This window comes from Neophocaena asiaeorientalis, unplaced genomic scaffold (assembly GCF_003031525.2).
Source record: "Neophocaena asiaeorientalis asiaeorientalis breed wild unplaced genomic scaffold, Neophocaena_asiaeorientalis_V1.1 scaffold254, whole genome shotgun sequence".
Lineage (NCBI taxonomy): Eukaryota > Metazoa > Chordata > Mammalia > Artiodactyla > Phocoenidae > Neophocaena > Neophocaena asiaeorientalis.
This window is the reverse complement of record NW_020174705.1, coordinates 3,196,546-3,215,694: the sequence shown is the minus strand read 5'-3', so window position 1 is coordinate 3,215,694 and position 19,149 is coordinate 3,196,546. Positions and strand designations below refer to the sequence as shown.

The 19,149-nt window shown below is 42.9% G+C and overlaps 1 protein-coding gene across 1 annotated transcript in view; it reads left to right on the top strand.

Moving 5' to 3' along the window:
- TRAP1 (TNF receptor associated protein 1) overlaps positions 1 to 19,149 on the top strand; it is a 47,923-nt gene that overhangs the window by 181 nt on the left and 28,593 nt on the right. Inside the window, exon 1 of the mRNA XM_024759522.1 lies at positions 1 to 210. This exon is cut by the window's left edge and continues 181 nt beyond it. Coding sequence (XP_024615290.1) covers positions 1 to 210 — 210 coding nt within the window. The remainder of the gene's footprint in view (positions 211 to 19,149) is intronic.

The window sequence follows — 19,149 nt, the reverse complement described above, 5'->3', positions numbered from 1 at the left end:
CCACCCGCCGGCGCAGGCAGCGGGCCGGGCAGCCGGGCGCGCGCTGTGACGTCACTACGCCGCGCCCGAAGAAGGCCCCGCCCCGGCCTCGCCCCCGGCACGCTTGGCTTCTGTGGGCGCCCAGGAGGACACACATGGCTCGCGAGCTGCGGACGCTGCTGCTGTGGGGCTGCCGCCTGCGGGCCCCGGCGCTGGCGGTCGCCCGGGGAGGTGAGGGCGGCCGGGCAAGACGGGTGGAAAGCGAGTGGGGACGGGCACGCGCGGAGCCTTCGGGGTCCCGAGCCCCTTTTCTACGTGGGAGGCGCGGTGACGGCTCTTCCGTGCTCGGCTTGGGAGATTTTTGTGAGGTTTACGCGTCCAACGCGCCGCGAGCGGCGAACGCTGAGCCCTCGGTGCGTTCTGGTGTCACCTGGCTCGGCCCCGCGCCAGGCTGCCGGGTATCCCCGGAGGTGACGGGGTTGAGCCCGGGCCCGCGTGACTGCAGCAGAGGCTTCTCTCCAACGAGCTCCTCGGGCCGGGTTGAGGCGGAGGGGTCGCGGGCTCCTCGTTCCTGGAGCCGAAGGCACTTTCGGGAAGTTGAAATCGAAGGGCGCGTGTGCGCTGGGAAGGGGCTTCACCAGGGTGATTACTTAAGTCCCTTAGTTGTGTTTTTTTTCTCCCCCCCCAAGTTGATTTATACACGAATAACGCATAAGCCACTTGGTCACTCGTTCATTCGACACACACCTGAGTGCCCACTCGGGCCGGCGCGCGGCAGCAAACCAGAGAACCGGCACGCTGGGCTCTCGTGCAGCCGGTGGACCCTGGGTTGTTGCCCGCCGTATCCCTAGGGCCTGGAATTGGTAGGTAGGTGCTCAAATCAGTGTTGGAAAAAAAAAGAATGACCGCAGTCTCTGCTCTCACTCCGCACTCGGAAGTAACCACGGGTGAACGTCTTGGCGTTGCTTCCAGGCTGTGTACACTTAGTTACACACATATAAATACACAGTCTATTTTTACGTAAAAAGGCCTAAACCGTATATACATTGTGCTACAGATTTTTTTTTTAAGCTCCAGAATGGCTTACATATGTTTTCCTGTCAGTATGCACGGGTTTACAGCTTTACAATGGACGCATTGTAGTATTCTGTGTTACGACGTATCATCATTTACTTAACATTGCCCTATTAGCAGACGTAATAAAGGTTATTTCCAGATTTTGGGGGGGGAGGGGTCATTACAGTGCTGTATAGAATGGGGGAGTATTTAATCTTTGTGTCCATGTGTGGCATTTCTTTAGAATTACAGAATTAGAGTTTTAGAATTGATGGTTCAGAGCCTGTGCGTATTTGAAATGTTAGCTGATATTGCCAAATTGCTGTACAAAAAGGCTTTATCAACTTATATTCTCATTAGCAGGGAATGAGACCAGTGAGAATGTTTTCATTTGTTTAATGGCCATTTGTATATCTTCCGTGAATTTCCTCTTCATGTCTTTTATGGCTTTTTCTGTTACTTGAGTTTTAAATTTTGGTGTAGTCTCTTTTTAAACAATGATTTTTAAAAATATCATGCATTAGCAGATAAGACAACTGTAGGTTTTATTACCGTTTCTTGTATTCAACATCTTCCTTCCTTTTGGGATTTATTTCCTGTTTTAGCAGAGTATATATATACCCTTGTGTTTGTTTTGCAGAAAAAGTCAATGGGTTGTAAATTTTCTAAGCCCCACCGTGTTTAAAAAGATTTTTATTTTGACCTCATACTTGTAAAGTAGTTTGGCTGGGTGTTGCATTCCAGGTCAAAATAATTTTCCTTCAAAGATTGATATTGCTATATTGTCTTCCAGCAACTTCGTTAAAGGTGAGCAGTCATATCAGTTTGATTCTTGTGTTTTTTTGTAGCCAACTTGTTTTTTTCCCTGCTCTCTGCAGGTTAAGATTCTTTTCCCACGTTCTGAGATGTTCTAACCATGTGTGTTTGTAATTCATTCTTTGTACCATTCTTATTTTCACGGTTGGCATTGCAAGAACGAGAGCATGAGGCAGCTACAGTAGGACTGTTTGGTGCTTAAGTTAACATCTTATGACTTTTCTGTTCTCTATAAGCTGGAGCCTTTGCTGGAATTTTCTGCCTTGGGGAGTTGTAAGGGGTGGGCAGTCTGCTCCAAGCACCAGAAAGTTCACAAGAGTGAGCTTTCTCTGTTGTAGGGCTAAATCATTGCAGGTTTGTGTCATCCTCCAAAACGAGCCCCACCTGAACCCTGTCAACTGCAAACACCCATTTAGTACTTATTATTTTGTTGATTTATTTTGCTTCCTCCCTCTGCTCTCACTGTGGGGCCCATACTATTTGATTTCTGCCCTTCCACCTCTTGTGCTGCAACCTTCACAAGAATTCAGGCAAATTTCTGGTGTTCTTGGGCTGTTTTGGGGGATGCAAGGAGTAGCACTTGCTGGTCAGATTTCACTCTCTCAGTAAAGCAGCTGTGGGTGTTGCTAATTTAACATGAGGACAAAGGTTTCAATGGTTAACTGCTTAGACCCTGAATGGTTCCGTCTATGTAAACCATGGTCCTGGGGCTTAGGGCTAGCGCCAGAGAAGCATGTGGACAGAGGAGGGATGTGGGGCCAGCTGTCCAGGAGGCAATGGGACACTTGGTTAGGATGAGGGGCCTGAGTTATCTGTGCTGTCTGCAAAAGATCAACCCAAATGTAATAGGTTAGTAAAGACCTTATTAGTTACTGGCTGAGTAATTGATCAGAACTAAGACAAAAGAAAGATCCCCAGGTGTTTTGCTCCCCTCTGGCATGCAGCTTCAAGGGAGGGAGGGAAAACGGCTGATGAGTAAACACTGGAGGAAAATGACAGTTCTCACTCCCAGATGTCAAATACCAGGTTGTAACAGGAGGAAGGAGACTATTACAGAGGCCAGTGGTGGTGTTTGCTTGTCTGTCTCAAACCAAAGTACTGACTCAGGATCAATGAAAATGTATCCACTTCACTCTCAAGTGAGATACTTTAAGTTGCCAGAGGATTTTCTTGGTTTGGGTTCTTGGTGCCTTCATTGCAGCAACTAGAATTTTTCTTAAATACTATTCTGCTCAGCCTTGATACAGAACACTACCCTTTTTTTACTAGGAAACTGCTGTTTGCTTCGTCCACACGGAGACTTACCTATAGTTCCGTAGCTTTTAGTAAAGGTAGATTCCAGGATATTTCTGGAATGGCTGGTTATTTCTGCTAAAGCCACTAGGAATTACAAATGATGAAAGTTGTAGCTTGGAGAACCAATGTCTACTTGGGGGCATTATTTCCATCTGCTTTTTGATGCCCGAAGTATAGGTAAATTGAATACAGGTGTAGCTGAGTCATGGATGTAACTAATTTTGAAAGAATGGCTGTTATTTAGCAGCTGTATAATCAAGAAATGTGATTAGAATATTAGAAATTAATTTTGAGATAGGCAAAATGAATGCCATATTTTAGAAGAAAAATCTATATAGCAATACCGTTAAGAACAAAATAGAAGGGTACAAGTCTTCCTACAGGACCGGGACAGTGAGGGAACCGATGTGTGCTGTGAAGGAGGAGTGAGCAAAGCACTGAAGTTCACACATACCGATATTCCAGCATTTTTAGGAAATGGAGTGCCTGGAGGGATTTCCCATGAAACTTACTTGCAAAGTAGTAAAACATTTCATTTCAACCATTATGATTAGAAGTTTTTCTAAAAGGCTTAATCATCAGATGAAACATGACAGAACCCTTCTTTGATTTTTTTCAGGGTCATTATGAATGTTAACTTATGGTCTTCTGTTGTAATACACAGGCCTCTGCAGGACCACTAGGGTGTGACGGCTCCTTTGTCTATAAAATGTCCCAAACTGAAACTACATCCTGAGTATTTCTGTGTTTTTAGTCTCTATTACTCTCATTTTAACTTACCAGGCCTCTGACGCCAGGTTCCCTCCTCCTCTCTGTTTTCAGTTGAGGGTTGGGAAACTGGATCATAAAACTTGTTAGCAACTTTTTTTAAAGGAGAGGAGAATTCTGGATGGGGACAGAATATTCTTGTTTAACTGAAGCTCTGCATGTGGATTTTGTGTCCTGTATTTTGACTCTTCAGAGATGCCCCTCCCTTTTGGTTTTGCTGTGTTTCTCTGTATTCAGGGAGTTGATGTTTCTTGATAGAGTGTCAGTATTGCTTAGTAGAGAACGATTAAAACAGGCTGTGAAGGCACTTCCCAGGTGGCACACTGATTAAGAATCCACCTACCAATGCAGGGCACACAAGTTCGAGCCGTGGTCTGGGAAGATCCCACATGCTGTGGAGCAACTAAGCCCATGTACCACAACTGCTGAGCCTGTGCTCTAGAGCCTGTGAGCCACAACTACTGAGCCTGCGAGCCGCAACTACTGAAACCCACGTGCCTAGAGCCCTTGCTCTGAAACAAGAGAAGCCACTGCAATGAGAAGCCCACGCACCGCAACGAAGAGTAGCCCTCGCTCGCCACAACTAGAGAAAGCCCTTGTGCAGCAACAAAGACCAAACAGCCAAAAGTAAATAAATTAAAAAAAAAAAAAAAAAAAACAGGCTGTGAAACACAGTAAGGTTTAAGAAATAGTGAAAATGTTCAGGAATTCCAGAGGAACACATGTAGAAAATTTTGAGGGAATACAGATCTTTTTTTTTTTTTTTAATATTTATTTATTTGGCTGAGCCTGGTCTTCTTTGCGGCATGTGGGATCTTTAGTTGTGGCATGCAAACTCTTAGTTGTGGCATGTGGCATCTAGTTCCCTGACCAGGGATCAAACCCAGGCCCTCTGCATTGGGAGTGCAGAGTCTTAGCCACTGGACCACCAGGGAAGTCCCCAAATCTTTATTTGATATATAAATAGAAAGTGAAGAACTTTCTGTCTAGAATATTGATATACTTAAATCATACTTCAAATGATTACAGAACTTAAGAAACAAAATGTTTGGAGAAATTTCAGATGCGAATAGCTAACCTGTGGTATCTGGTGAAATTTGAGAGATAATGAAACCATCCGAGTTGACTTATACTGAAAAGCAGAGAATTTCATGCTTACAAGCATAATACTATGGTAACATAGTTGGAGGTGTTCTGGAAAGAAAGCTAGAGGCTACATTCCAAAGGATGACGGTTTTTCCAGTATTGTATTTTCCCTTTTGGGGAGAGGCTTAATTCTCCTTTTCATTGATCTGAAAGTACCTTTACAGAATTTTAAACTTTATAAGTAAACTTATTAAAAATTTTACTTTTTATAGAACCTGAAGCTTTAACTTAGAAATGTTTAGGTTGATATTAGATGAGTGAATTTCAAGCATTTTTTGTCATGTACTCCGGTAAGAAATGCATTCACATTGTGACCTGCTATACAAGTATGCATATACTGTACAAATATGTGTACATACTTAGCTGAAAGAGTTTTGTAAATACTTGCATGTATTATGCTATGTGTTGGTTGTTTTTTTAAATATTTATTTATTTGGTTGCACCAGGTCTTAGTTGCGGCAGGTGGGCTTCTTAGTTGCGGCTCACGGGCTCCTTAGTTTTGACATGTGAACTCTTAGTTGCAGTATGCATGTGGGATCTAGTTCCCTGACCAGGGATTGAATCCTGGCCCTCTGCATTGGGAGCACGGAGTCTTAACCACTGTGCCACCAGGGAAGTCCCATGCTATGCATTCTTTTACTTTCCGTTTCATTAAAAAAAAAAAGAAGGGCTTCCCTGGTGGCGCAGTGGTTGGGAGTCCACCTGCCGATGCAGGGGACACGGGTTCGTGCCCCGGTCCGGGAAGATCCCACATGCCGCGGAGCAGCTAGGCCCGTGAGCCATGGCCGCTGAGCCTGCGCGTCCGGAACCTGTGCTCCACAATGGGAGAGGCCGCAACAGTGAGAGGCCCACGTAACGCAAAAAAAAAAAAAAAAAAAAAAAAAGAATTCTGACTTAGCTCACTGAATTGCTTAGTTCACTGAATTGCTTTCATAATCAACAATCTTGACCTGCATTCTGAGAAACACTGTGTCCTGTGGCTGTACCTTCTGAGAAAATGACCATGTGTTTATCAAGGGCCTGCTCCAACTCTAGGGTGATCGTGGGAAAAATAAAGACATGAGACGGTCAAGGCCACTGGAGCTCCATAGTGTGGCAGCAGCAGTTCCTTAAACGAACATCTGCAGTGCCTGCTGTGGGATGAGACGGACAGGAGTCCTGGCCCTCTGTGGCTCTGATGTGGAGTGGAGTTGATGCAGACAAGTACGTGCTGTATGGATGGCATGTGAAGAAACCAAAGCAGGAAGAGGATCGCAGTAGAAGTGGGGCGGTCAGGGGAGGCCTCACGTGCAGGGTGGCGTTTAAGCAAAGCCTGGAAGGAGGTGAAGGTGTCCAAGGCAGGACATTTCAAGCAGAGGGAGTGGTAGGTGCCAGGGTCCTGAGGCAGGAATGGGCTGGCATATTGGAGGGACTGTAAGGAGGTGGGGGCCGCGCTGGGGACGCTCTTGAGTGGAGTCGGGTTAGAGTTGCGCTGCTTTCCTCTACGTGTGACTTCAAGGGGAGATGTGGGCAGCTGGTGATAAGATGGGGAGTTAGAGTTAAAGCTAACTTCATAGGAGTTTCCTGAGAAAAATTATTTCTACATTTTTATTAGTGAGAAGGTAGTGGTGTTTTCCCGAACAGACTGGTACAGTGAAAAAAACTTCTACCCTGTCTCAGCTCACTGCCCAGTGGCTCCAGAAAAAGCCTCTGCAGCAACGGGTGTCCACACCGTCCTTCCCTTGGGAATGAAGAAGGGCTACCCCGGTCATGGGCTGTGCGCAGTCTGCCCCTCACACTTTGCACATGCTGTATCTAGACACCCAGAGCCCTGGAGCCACAGTGTGGTGCCCCTTCCTTCACTTAACCTTCTCCTGAGGGACCTTTAGGTTGTTTGTAGGCTTCGTTCTTTTTAAAATCACAGGCAGTGCCACCAACAGTTTTTTACACCTTCACCAGTGCTAGCGTAACTATTTTATAAATGTTTGTCAGTCTGACAGTGAAAATGCTATCTTGTTTTAAAATGCAATTCTTTAGCTATGAATGTGGTAATGCATCTTTTTCTGTGATTCAAAGCCATTGATGTTTCTCTTTTTTGTGAAGTGCCATTTTCCTCTTGCACTGTTGGTCTTTTTCTTGTACATCTGTGAGTGATCTTGCTGTATTAAGGAAACTAGCCTTCTGCCACATGTTTCAGACTTTTTTTTCTCTAGTGTGTTTGCCCGTTGACTTTCGTTTTTTTAAGTGTGGTTATTGCTCATTGTTTTATTTTTTAAAAAATAAATTTATTTTATTTTATTTTTGGCTGCATTGGGTCTTCATTGCTGCGCGTGGGCTTTCTCTAGTTGCAGTAAGCGAGGGCTACTCTTCGTTGTGGTGTGTAGGCTTCTCATTGTGGTGGCTTCTCTTGTTGCGGAGCACGGGCTCTAGGCGTGCAGGCTTCAGTAGCTGTGACTCGCGGGCTCTAGAGCGCAGGCTCAGTAGTGGCTCACAGGCTTAGTTGCTCCGTGGCATGTGGGATCTTCCCGGACCAGGGATCGAACCCATGTTCCCTGCATTGGCAGGCAGATTCTTAACCACTGCGCCACCAGGGAAGTCCTCTTGTTTTTATTTTTATTTTTTTTACCTCTTTGTTTTGTTTTGTTTGGCTGTGCCCTGTGACATGTGGGATCTTTTTGTTTTGTTTTTTTTGGCTGTGCCCTGTGACATGCGGGATCTTAGTTCCCCGGCCAGGGATCGAACCTGTGCCCCCTGCAGTGGAAACATGGAGTCTTAACCACTGGACCACCAGAGAAGTCCCTCATTGTCTTTATTTATTCATTAAATTTTTTTAATTTTAATTTTTTATTGAGATATAATTGGCATATAACATTATAATAGTTTTAGCTGGGCAACATAATGATTCAATATTTGTATATATTGCAAAATGATCACCACAATAAGTTTAGTTAACATCCATCACATCTCATAGTTACAATTTTTTTTGATGTTTAAGGGTCTACTTTATTGACTTTAATTTTTATGTGGTCCATAAATTTATGGTTCTTGGGCTATGGTGTCTTGTTTGGGCAGAGTTCCCTTTTAAGTCATTAAGGGAAAAGATCTCAAGTGATCAATGTTATTAGACGTTAGGTAGGGAAATGCACATCAAAACCATGATGAGATAGCACTTCACACCCACTGGGGTGGCTATAATAAAAAAAACACAGGCAATAACAAACATCTGTGACGATGTGGAGAAACCTTCACCCACTGCTGGCAGGAATATAAAATGGTACAGCACTTTGGAAAACAGTCTGGCAGTTCCTCAAATGGTACAGACTTTGATATAGACAAATGGCATAGACTTACCATTTGACCCAGCAATTCCACTCTTAGGTTTATGCCCAAGAGAATTTAAAACACAGAAACTTGTACAACAATGTTTATAGCAGCATTATTCGTAATATTAGCCAAAAAGCAGGAACAACCCAATTGTCCATCAACTGATAAGTGGATAAACATCATGTGGCCTATCCATATAATTGATGTTATTCAGCCATAACAAGGAATGAGGTACGTTATGTGCTAAAATGTGGATGAACCTTGAAAACATTACGTTAAGTGAAAGAAGCCATAGACAAAAGACCATGTGTAGTATGTCCAGAATAGGCAAATGTCCAGAATAGGCAAATCTGTAGAGACAGAAAGTGGTTGCCAGGAGCTGGGGGCAGGAGGAATGCGGAGTGACTACTGATGGGTATGGAGTTTCTTTCTGGAGTGTTAAAAATATTCTCAATTAGATAATGAGGTTGGTTTTGTAAATATACTAAAAGCCATTGAATGGTACATTTTAACTGGGTGAAATTATATCTGGGTGAAATATATATGTTTTTAAAATATCTCTTATAATTTCTTTTAGTACTTTTTTTTTTTTTTTTTTCGGTACGCGGGCCTCTCACTGTAGTGGCCTCTCCTGTTGCGGAGCACAGGCTCCGGGCGCACAGGCTCAGCGGCCATGGCTCACGGGCCCAGCTGCTCCACGGCATGTGGGATCCTCCCGGACCGGGGCACGAACCCGTGTCCCCTGCATCGGCAGGCGGACTCTCAACCACTGCGCCACCAGGGTAGCCCAGTATATATCTTTTTACTTCTAAAAAGGATCTAATTATCATTTCTGTTCTCCATCCTGACTTTTTATTTAACGGTTCTCAAACTTATCTTCCATCTTAAATACCCATCACTCTCCCTCCTTCTTTCTTTCTTTATTTTTTTTTTTTTTTTTTTTTTTTTTTTTTTTTTTCGGTACGCGGGCCTCTCACTGTAGTGGCCTCTCCTGTTGCGGAGCACAGGCTCCGGGCGCACAGGCTCAGCGGCCATGGCTCACGGGCCCAGCTGCTCCACGGCATGTGGGATCCTCCCGGACCGGGGCACGAACCCGTGTCCCCTGCATCGGCAGGCGGACTCTCAACCACTGCGCCACCAGGGTAGCCCAGTATATATCTTTTTACTTCTAAAAAGGATCTAATTATCATTTCTGTTCTCCATCCTGACTTTTTATTTAACGGTTCTCAAACTTATCTTCCATCTTAAATACCCATCACTCTCCCTCCCCAGATTTACAATGGCAAAGGACTCAGCTACTCCTCTTCTGAAGGACTTCTGGGTCACCTTTAGTGTTCTGCAATATCTAGATTAATTATATAACTTTTATATGCACTGGGAAACCAAAAAATTTGTGTGACTTTATTATTGTGGTACTCGCTTTATTGTAGTGGTCTGGAACTGAACCTGCAATATCTCCAAGGTCTGCCTAGTGCTAAACTAGCTTTACATCCTTCAGATAAACCTGCTTGGTTGTGATGTAGTATCATTTTTATATATTAATGGATTTTACTTGCTAATATTTTATTAAGGATTTCCATGATTGATATTGGTGTAGTATTTTTATTGTGTGTGCATGATGTCTTTGTCAGCTTTTGATGTTAGTGTTGTGCTGTCATCATAAAACTTGAATGGAAATAATTCCTTCTTTTGCTATTTTCTGAAACTGTAAGATTGATGTTACTTCTTCCTCATGTGATTGATAGAATTCAGTAGAAATTCTGGGCCTGGAATTTTATTTACAGAAATACTTTTGCAAATAAATTCAATTTCTTTATTACATATAAAGCAATTCAAAATTTCTGTTTCATGTGTCACTTTGGATAATTTTTTCAAGGAATTTGTCTATTTCATATAAGTTGTCAAATTTCTTGGCATAAATTTGTTCATAATGTTTCCCTATTATTTATTTATTTTTGGCTGCGTTTGCTCTTTGTTGTGGCACACAGCTTTTCTCTAGTTGCGGTGAGCGGGGGCCACTCTTCATTGCAGTGTGTGGGCTTCTCAATGTAGTGGCCTCTTGTTTCAGAGCACGGGCTGTAGACGCGCGGGCTTCAGTAGTTGTGGCTCGTGGGCTCAGTAGTTGTGGCTTGCAGGCTCTAGAGTGCAGGCTCAATAGTTGTGGCACATGGGCTTAGTTGCTCTGCAGCATGTGGGATCTTCCCGGGCCAGGGATGGAACCCGTGTCCCCTGCATTAGCAGGCGGATTCTTAACCACTGTGCCACCAGGGAAGTCCTCTCTGGTAATACTTTTTATTTTGCAGTGTACTTTGTCTGATCTAATCTGGTCCTACCAGCCTTTTTATGCTTGCTTTTTACGTGGCATATCTTTTTCCATTCATTTACTTTCAGTGTATCTGTGCTTTTATATTTAAAGTGATTGTTTTGTAGACAGCATATAATTAGGTCTTGCTTTATCAATTCTGACAGTCTTTGCCTTTATAATCAAAGTGTTTAGTCCATTGACCTAAAATGTAATTATTGATATAGTCAGATTTATCTCTACCATTATGTTATTTGTCCCCTCTAATTTTTTCCTGTCTTCTAGCTTTCTTGTATTCTTTTGGATCAAGTAAATATTTTTTAGAATTCCATTTTAGTTTACTAATGCTTTTTTAGCTATACGTCTTTGCATCATTTTTTATTGGTTACTCTGGAGAGTGTAATGTTCATCCTTAACTTTTCATAGTCTGTTTAGAATTAGTATTGTAATATACCATATAAACTGTAAAAGCCTTGCAACTATATAGGTGCATTTACTCCCTCCACCCCATCCTTTATGTTACATTTGTCTTATGTATTGCCTGTACATATGTTGTAAACCCCACAAGATAATGTTTTAATTTTTGGTTTAAATTGCTGTATATATTTTAAGGAAATTAGAGAAAAATTCTTTTGTGTTTACATAGGTTATCATTTCTGATGTTCTGCATTCCTTTTTGAAGATCCAAGTTTCCATTTCATATCATTTACTTTCAGCCTGAAGAACTGTAGCATTTCTTTTAGTGCAGGTCTGCTGTTTAATACTTAAACAGCATTAAGTACCATTGTCTTTCAGCCTCCATTATTTCTGATGAAAAGTTAGCTGTCATTCAACTTATTGTTCCTGCATGTAATGTGTTGTTTTTCTCTGGTTGCTTCCAAGATTTTCTCTTTTTATTTGGTTTTCAGCAGTTTGATTATGATGTGCCTAGGTGTTTTTCTTTGATATTATCTTGCTAGTGGTTCATCGAACTTTTGAATCTGTAAATATATGTCTTTGACGAGCTTTGGGGGAATTTTCCAGTTATTATTTCTTCATATGTTTTTTCTGCCCTATTCTCTTTCTCCGCTCCTTCTGGGACTCCAATTACATGTATGTTAAACTTATTTCTATTGTCCCACTTATATCTGAGACCCTGTTCTTTTTTTTTTTGCGGTACGCAGGCCTCTCACTGTTGTGGCCTCTCCCATTGCGGAGCACAGGCTCCGGACGCACAGGCTCAGTGGCCATGGCTCACGGGCCCAGCTGCTCCGTGGCATGTGGGATCCTCCCGGACTGGGGCACGAACCCGAGTCCCCTGCATTGGCAGGCGGACTCTCAACCACTGCCTTTGCCACCAGGGAAGCCCTGTTCATTTGTTTTTAATCTGTTTCACACTGAATAATTTCTGTCAATTTATTTTGAAGTCCATAGACTCCTCTGTTGTCTCCATTTGGTTTTTTTTTTTTTTTTTTTTTTTTTTTTGTGGTACGCGGGCCTCTCACTGTTGTGGCCTCTCCAGTTGCGGAGCACAGGCTCCGGACGCGCAGGCTCAGCGGCCATGGCTCACGGGCCCAGCCGCTCCGCGGCATGTGGGATCTTCCCGGACCGGGGCATGAACCCATGTCCCCTGCATCGGCAGGCGGACTCTCAACCACTGCGCCACCAGGGAAGCCCTCCATTTGGTTTTTAAGCCTTCTAGTTAATTTGTAAGTTTCAGACATGGTTTTTTTTTTTAACTTCTTTATTGGAGTATAATTGCTTTACAGTGGTGTGTTAGTTTCTGCTGTATAACAAAGTGAATCAGCTATATGTGTACATATACCCCAGTATCTCCTCCCTCTTGCATCTTCCTCCTACTCTTCCTATCCCACCCCTCTAGGTGGACATAAAGCACCTAGCTGTTCTCCCTGTACTATGCGGCTGCTTCCTGGTAGCTACCTATTTTATATTTGGTAGTGTATAATGTCCATGCCACTTTCTCACTCATCCCAGCTTACCCTTCCCCGTCCCTGTTTCCTCAAGTCCATTCTCTAAGTCTGTGTCTTTATTCCTGTCCTGTCCGTAGGTTCTTTGGAACCATTTTTTTTTCTTTTTTTTTTTAAGATTCCATATATATGAGTTAGCATACAATATTTGTTTTTCTCTTTCTGACTTCACTCTGTATGACAGTCTCTAGGTCCATCCACCTCACTACAAATAACTCAGTTTCGTTTCTTTTTATGGCTGAGTAATATTCCATTGTATATATGTGCCACATCTTCTTTATCCATTAGGTTGTTTCCATGTCCTGGCTATTGTAAATAGAGCTGCAATGAACATTGTGGTACGTGACTCTTTTTGAATTATGGTTTTCTGAGGTTATATGCCCAGTACAGACATGGTGTTTTCTGTATCTAGGATTTCCACTTGGTTCTTCTATTATAGTTTGTCTCTGACATTTCTCATCTTTTATTTTGAGCATATCTTACTTTATGTCATATAGTATTGTTATAATGGCTGTTTTAAAGCCCTTGTCTTCTGATACCAACATCTGGATCTTCTTGGCACCAGTCTCCATTGACTGACACTTCTCTTTAGCAGGGGTTGCATTTTCCTGATTCTCTGTATATTGAGTAACTTTTTATTGCATCCTGGACATTGTGGATGTTGCCTTGTGGAATCTCTGGACTCTTGTTATATTCCTCTGATGAGTAGTTGTTGTTTTAAAGGTGGGTATTGACCTGGTTGGCCCGCCGCTGCAAACACTTTCTCTTAGGCAGCAGCTTGACTTTTTTCCTTAACTGGGCTGCTTGCAGTTTGCCCCACATATGCATGGTTCAGGAGGTCAGCCAGAGACTTAGAAGAATTTATTCCCCAAATTGGGGACTCCCTATCTCTGACTCGCCTTTCTGGGATTTCCTCCCTTCACTTTTCATATTCTGTGGTTTTCCAAATCTCCCCTCTGGTTCTTCAGGCCAGAAAAGTACACATTGTGTGTGTTTTCTCTTAGAGTTTTAGCCACCCCTCATTGAACCCACCCTCATTCTGTGCTGTTCCCTTCTTCCAAATATCTTCTCTCCAGAATCTGCCTGCTTTTGATTCTCCAGAGCCTTCCGGTAGTCTTTTTGTTGTTGTTCCTGTGTTCATGGTTGTTGTCAGGTTTGGTTGGTAGGATACACCTCAGCCATACAGGAAGTGGCACTTTGTGTAATAAAGACGAAAAGTGAAATTGCTGTTATCCATATCACACTTGAGAAAATGGGAGATTGTCCATTTGGAATATGTAATTCCAGAGAAACAATCAGCATATTTCTCATAGCTTAAAATAATGTGTCTGTATTTAAGGTACTTAACTTAGGATGCCATTATGAAGCAAAACCATAGTAAGAACTATGGCTGATATATAAGAAAGATTTTTTTTTTTCCTTAAGAAAACAAAGCAAAAGAACATACCGGGCTTCCCTGGTGGCGCAGTGGTTGAGTCCGCCTGCCGATGCAGGGGACACGGGTTCGTGCCCCGGTCCCGGAAGATCCCACATGCCGCGGAGCGGCTGGGCCCGTGAGCCATGGCCACTGAGCCTGCGCGTCCGGAGCCTGTGCTCCGCAATGGGAGAGGCCACAGCGGTGAGAGGCCCGCGTACCGCAAAAAAAAAAAAGAACATACCCATTGTGTTTTGACTCATGTGCCTTCTATAGCAGGCCCCTGTTGGCAGTTGCATTTTTAATTTATGCTTACTAGTTAAAATGGCCTTGTGGATCACTACTGCCATCTGTTGGCTGATTGAATGGGCTTTTGATTGAGTTTAGTGATGTTTATGCTGATAAAAAGTTTCATGATTGTAAAAAAAAAAAAAAAGGCTGCTTCTGCATCAGATGCTTTGGCATACAGAGAAATATGTTTGTTCTTGCCTTCAGAGAATTTGATGCTAAGAAATATAAGCTTGTTCCTGCCCTACTTTGGTGAGATGTTATATATTAAGAAAAAGTTAATAGTAGAAGAAATGCCACAAGCTGGCTTGTAATAGCAGTTTTAATTTAGTAGCATGGAAAACAAGTGCTCTGAATTCATAGTAGGGAGAGATTATTGTGTACTGTGGTGGGGGGTGGGAAGGCCTGGTGGGAGAGCGGGCCTTATGCTGGATCCTGAAGCAGTTCAAATGGAAAGAAGTTGGAGGTAGAGGAAGCAGCATGAGCACTGGCAGGTGTGTGTGTTGTCAGATTCAAACTATTGGTGCTTCCCATTTTGTGACCCCAAACCACCAAACAGATTAATACTAAGGCATTGTAGCTTGACACTGAGGTTTGTGGTTTTTCCTTTAGGGTGTAGGGGGAACATGAGGACAGATACTGTGCAGATAGTGTGTTTGTATCTGGTTCAGGCAGACTTACTGCACTATTGGTTTATTCTTTTTTTTTTTTTTTTCCGGTACACGGGCCTCTCACTGTTGTGGCCTCTCCTGTTGTGGAGCACAGGCTCCGGACGCACAGGCTCAGCGGCCATGGCTCACGGGCCCAGCCGCTCCGCAGCATGTGGGATCTTCCTGGACCGGGGCACGAACCCGTGTCCCCTGCATCGGCAGGTGGACTCTCAACCACTGTGCCACCAGGGAAGCCCTGGTTTATTCTTAAAATTAGTGTAGAAAGTTCAGTTATCCTGAAATCAAATCTGTTCTTGATAGCTGTTGATTAATATAATCTTGGAATATAATGGAAAGTCTTAAAATTGTGGTTGAAAATATGAATTGCTTATTTTTTCCCTTTTCCTAACTCTGAGGACTTATATTATTCCCATCATAAACAACATATTAAATCCTTTCAAAAGTATTGTGAGTATTAAGTGGGGAAAAAAGCAAAAGGAATAGGAAAAATAAGACATGGGAAAATTGTGTTTAATCTTGGAGCAAGGAAGTCCTTTACAAACAGAAGACTAATTTCCTTAATATATAAAGAGTTCTTACAAATCAATAAGAAAAAATTCTGTAGAAAATGATCAGAGGATATCAACAGTCCATCTTGCTCATAATAAGAGAAATATAAATGAAAACTACAGTAAAATTTTTACCTAACTGATAAGCTAAGATCCAAAAGTTTTATAACATTACCATCTTAGCAAGAGTGTGGGGTGATGCACACTCTCATAATATTGCTGGTGGGAATGTAAACTGATAAGTTTCTGGAGGGTGAGTTGGCAGCATTGACCACAGTTTAAATTGGCCATAACCTTGGACCTGATGATTCTACTTCTCGATGTGTACTCAAATGTATACTTGTGCATAAATTAAATGACACATGTATAGGAATATTCCTTAGAGTCCTATTTTTTATTTTGAAATATTTTTTACTTTACAGAGATGTTATAAAAATAGTACTCAGTCTTCCCTTCCCCTTTCCTTAATTTCCCCTAATATTACTATCTTTCGTGGCCATGGTATAATTATTGAAAACTGAAATAACAGTGACACAGTACTACTCGGTAATATGCCGGTCTTACCTGACTTTAGCTGGGTTTCGCATCCATGTCCTTTGCTGGACCAGGATCCTCCATCCTGTACTTGTGTCTCTTCAGTTTGTGTTTGTCTTTCAGCACCTTGACACTTTTGTGTATATATATTTGGGTTCGTCTGGTGTTTTCTTATGATTAGATCGAGATGTGGTTTTGGTGAGAACACAACAGAAAACAGGCTGTGCCCTCTCACCCCACCAGGAGTTGCCAGATGTGGACACATCTCATTCCTGATGATGGTGACTACAGTCGCTTAGTTAAAGGTTATCTGCCACTTACTTCACTGTAAAGTACTGTTTCTCTCTTTGAAACCAAGAGGGGGGATTCTTTGAGATTCTGAAGATGTTCTGTTTCTGGTGAACATCAAATCAACAATCTGTACCTGTCACAGCTGTTACTGTGCTTGTCTGATGGTGATTGTCTATTTCCATCATTCCTTATACATTTACTAATTGTAATTCTACTATAAGGAAGAGGTCCTTTCTCCTCCATTTATTTATTATTTATGTAGGTGTGGACTTATATTTATTTTGTTCACCAGCTGACAGTCCCCCACTGTCATTATGTTGTTGCTCAGGTTGTCCTAGATTTTGTCACCGGGAGTGCCTTCCGCTCAGAGCCTGTGCCCTCTCAGCATGTTCCGTCATCTGTGAGTCCTTCACTTTCTAGCACCACAGGTATTCTGGGCTCATCTGGTGTGTTCTCCAGTGGTCTAGATTCCTTTTATTGGAGAATGGTATTTACAAACCAAAGATCTGGGTGCCAGGGAGGGTGACCACACACCCCAGTTTGCCCAGGATGAAGGCATTTCCTGGGATGTGGGACTTTGGGGTGGCAGGTCCGAGACAGGTGCTCTCCCTGGTGCCAGGTGTGCTCACTGCTGCTTGGGTGTCCCCAGACACAGCCAGGAAGTATGCGTGTGTGTGCACTGTCACCCACATGTATGCACCTTGGTGTTTATTTCTACACTGACACTGATGCCTCCATTTGCAGCACAGCAGGGTTCACCCTGGCCTCCCCCTGCCCTTTCCTGACTCCTTTCTCCTGACTTGAGTCACAATGTACTCACTTGCTTGAGCTTAGTATATACACAGAGCAGTTTGAGAATTGCTACCGCTTCTGCTACAGTAATAGTATGCTGTCCTTTTTGAGCCCAGCTTTACAATATACAGTTGACCCTTGAACAGTTGACCTCTGAACTGTGAGGGTCTGCATATTTGCGGATTTTTTTCACTAAGTAGGTACTGCAGTACTACACAATTTGCAGTTGGTTGGAATCCACGGATGTGGATATGCTTGTGTTGGAGGGCCAACTACAGAGTTATACTTGGATTTTCAACTTCACGGTGGGTGGGGTGGAGGGTTCTGTGCCCCACCACCCCCGTTGTTCAAGGGTCACCTGTGCAAAGTACTGGTTTTTTTCTTTTTCCCCAAATGCTGTTTTCTAAAGTCACTTAGGTTCTTTCAGGGCAGTTATGTTATTCATAATATAGTTTGCACATTTGTTACTGTTTGTATTTAGTTTTTTGTTCTCCACACACCCTGGTTGCTCTTAACTATTTACTTTTTGGGTATGTGAAACATTACCATGGTTCTAAGAGTCAGAGGGAAAAGGGATACTCAGAAATTCACGTTCCCCTCAGCTCTGCTATGCCATTCCCAACCTTCTTTCTCCATTCTGTTCCCACACATCTGTTATGGGTCGAATCATGTGTCCCCCAAAAGATGCTGAAATTCTAACCCTCAGGACCTGTGAATGCGATCTTATTTGGAAATAGGGGCTTTGCAGAAGATCAAGTTAAGATGAGGTCGTTAGGGTGGGCCCTAATCCGATATGACTGTGTCCTTATAAAAAGGGGAAATGTAGATGCAGAGGCAGACACGAGCAGAGGGGAGACGATGTGAAGTCACGAGGAGAAAGTGGTCATCTCTAAGCCAAAGAATGCCTGGGGCTCCCAAAGCTGGGAGAGAGTAATAGAACAGATTCTCCTTCACAGCCTCAGAAGGAACCAGCCCTGCCAACACTTTGATTTTACACTTCTAGCCTTCACAACTGTGAGATGATAAGTTTCTGTTGTTTAAGCTGCCCAGCCTGTGGTGCTTTGCTACAGCAGTCCCAGGAAATTAACAGCCCTTGTAACCAGTTTCTTATGGCTTAAATTGTGTGCCCCCAAAAGATACGTTCAAGCCCTTACCTGTGAATGTGACCTTATTTGGAAGTAGGGTCTTTGCAGGTATAATAAGATGAGGTCATATTGGTATAACTGACCTTTAGAAGAGCGAAATTTGGACACAGAGGAGACACACATGGGGAAGAGAGGGCCATGTGATGACAGAGGCAGAGAGTGGAGTGAGGCAGCCCCAAGCCCAGGGCTGCTGGCAATACCAAAAGCCAGGAGAGAGGCATGGACAGACTGTCCCTCAGAGCCTTCAGAAGGAATCAGCCCTGCCAACACCTTGGTTTTCCACTTCTGGCCTCCAGAACCGTGAGAGATTAAGTTTCTGTGTTGTAAACCACCTTGTCTGTGGTACTTTGTTACGGCAGCCTTAGCAAACGAATACACAATCTCATTAGTTTCTCATTTATCCTTCCTGTTTCTTTCGCACAAAAGAGTGGAAACCTGGATATTTTCCTGTATCTCCTTTCTTCCATGAAGGGTAAGCATGCAATCAATAGATAACTCTTTATCACTTTGGAGCATTATTTTTAACAGCACAAGACTGGAAACAGTTTAAACATCCATCAGTTGAGTGCTAGTTAAATACTTATCCATTACAGTGGAATATTATTTGCTCACTAAAAAGAATAAGCAGCTTTATATGTACTAAAACAGAGTGATCTCTAAGATTTTTTTTTTTAATATATATATATATTTATTTATTTATTTATTTGGCCATGCTGGGTCTTAGTTGTGGCATGCAGGTTCTTTTTTAGTTGCAGTATGACAGATATAGTTCCCTGACCAGGGATCGAACCCAGGCCCCCTGCATTGGGAGTGTGGAGTCTTTTTTTTTTTTT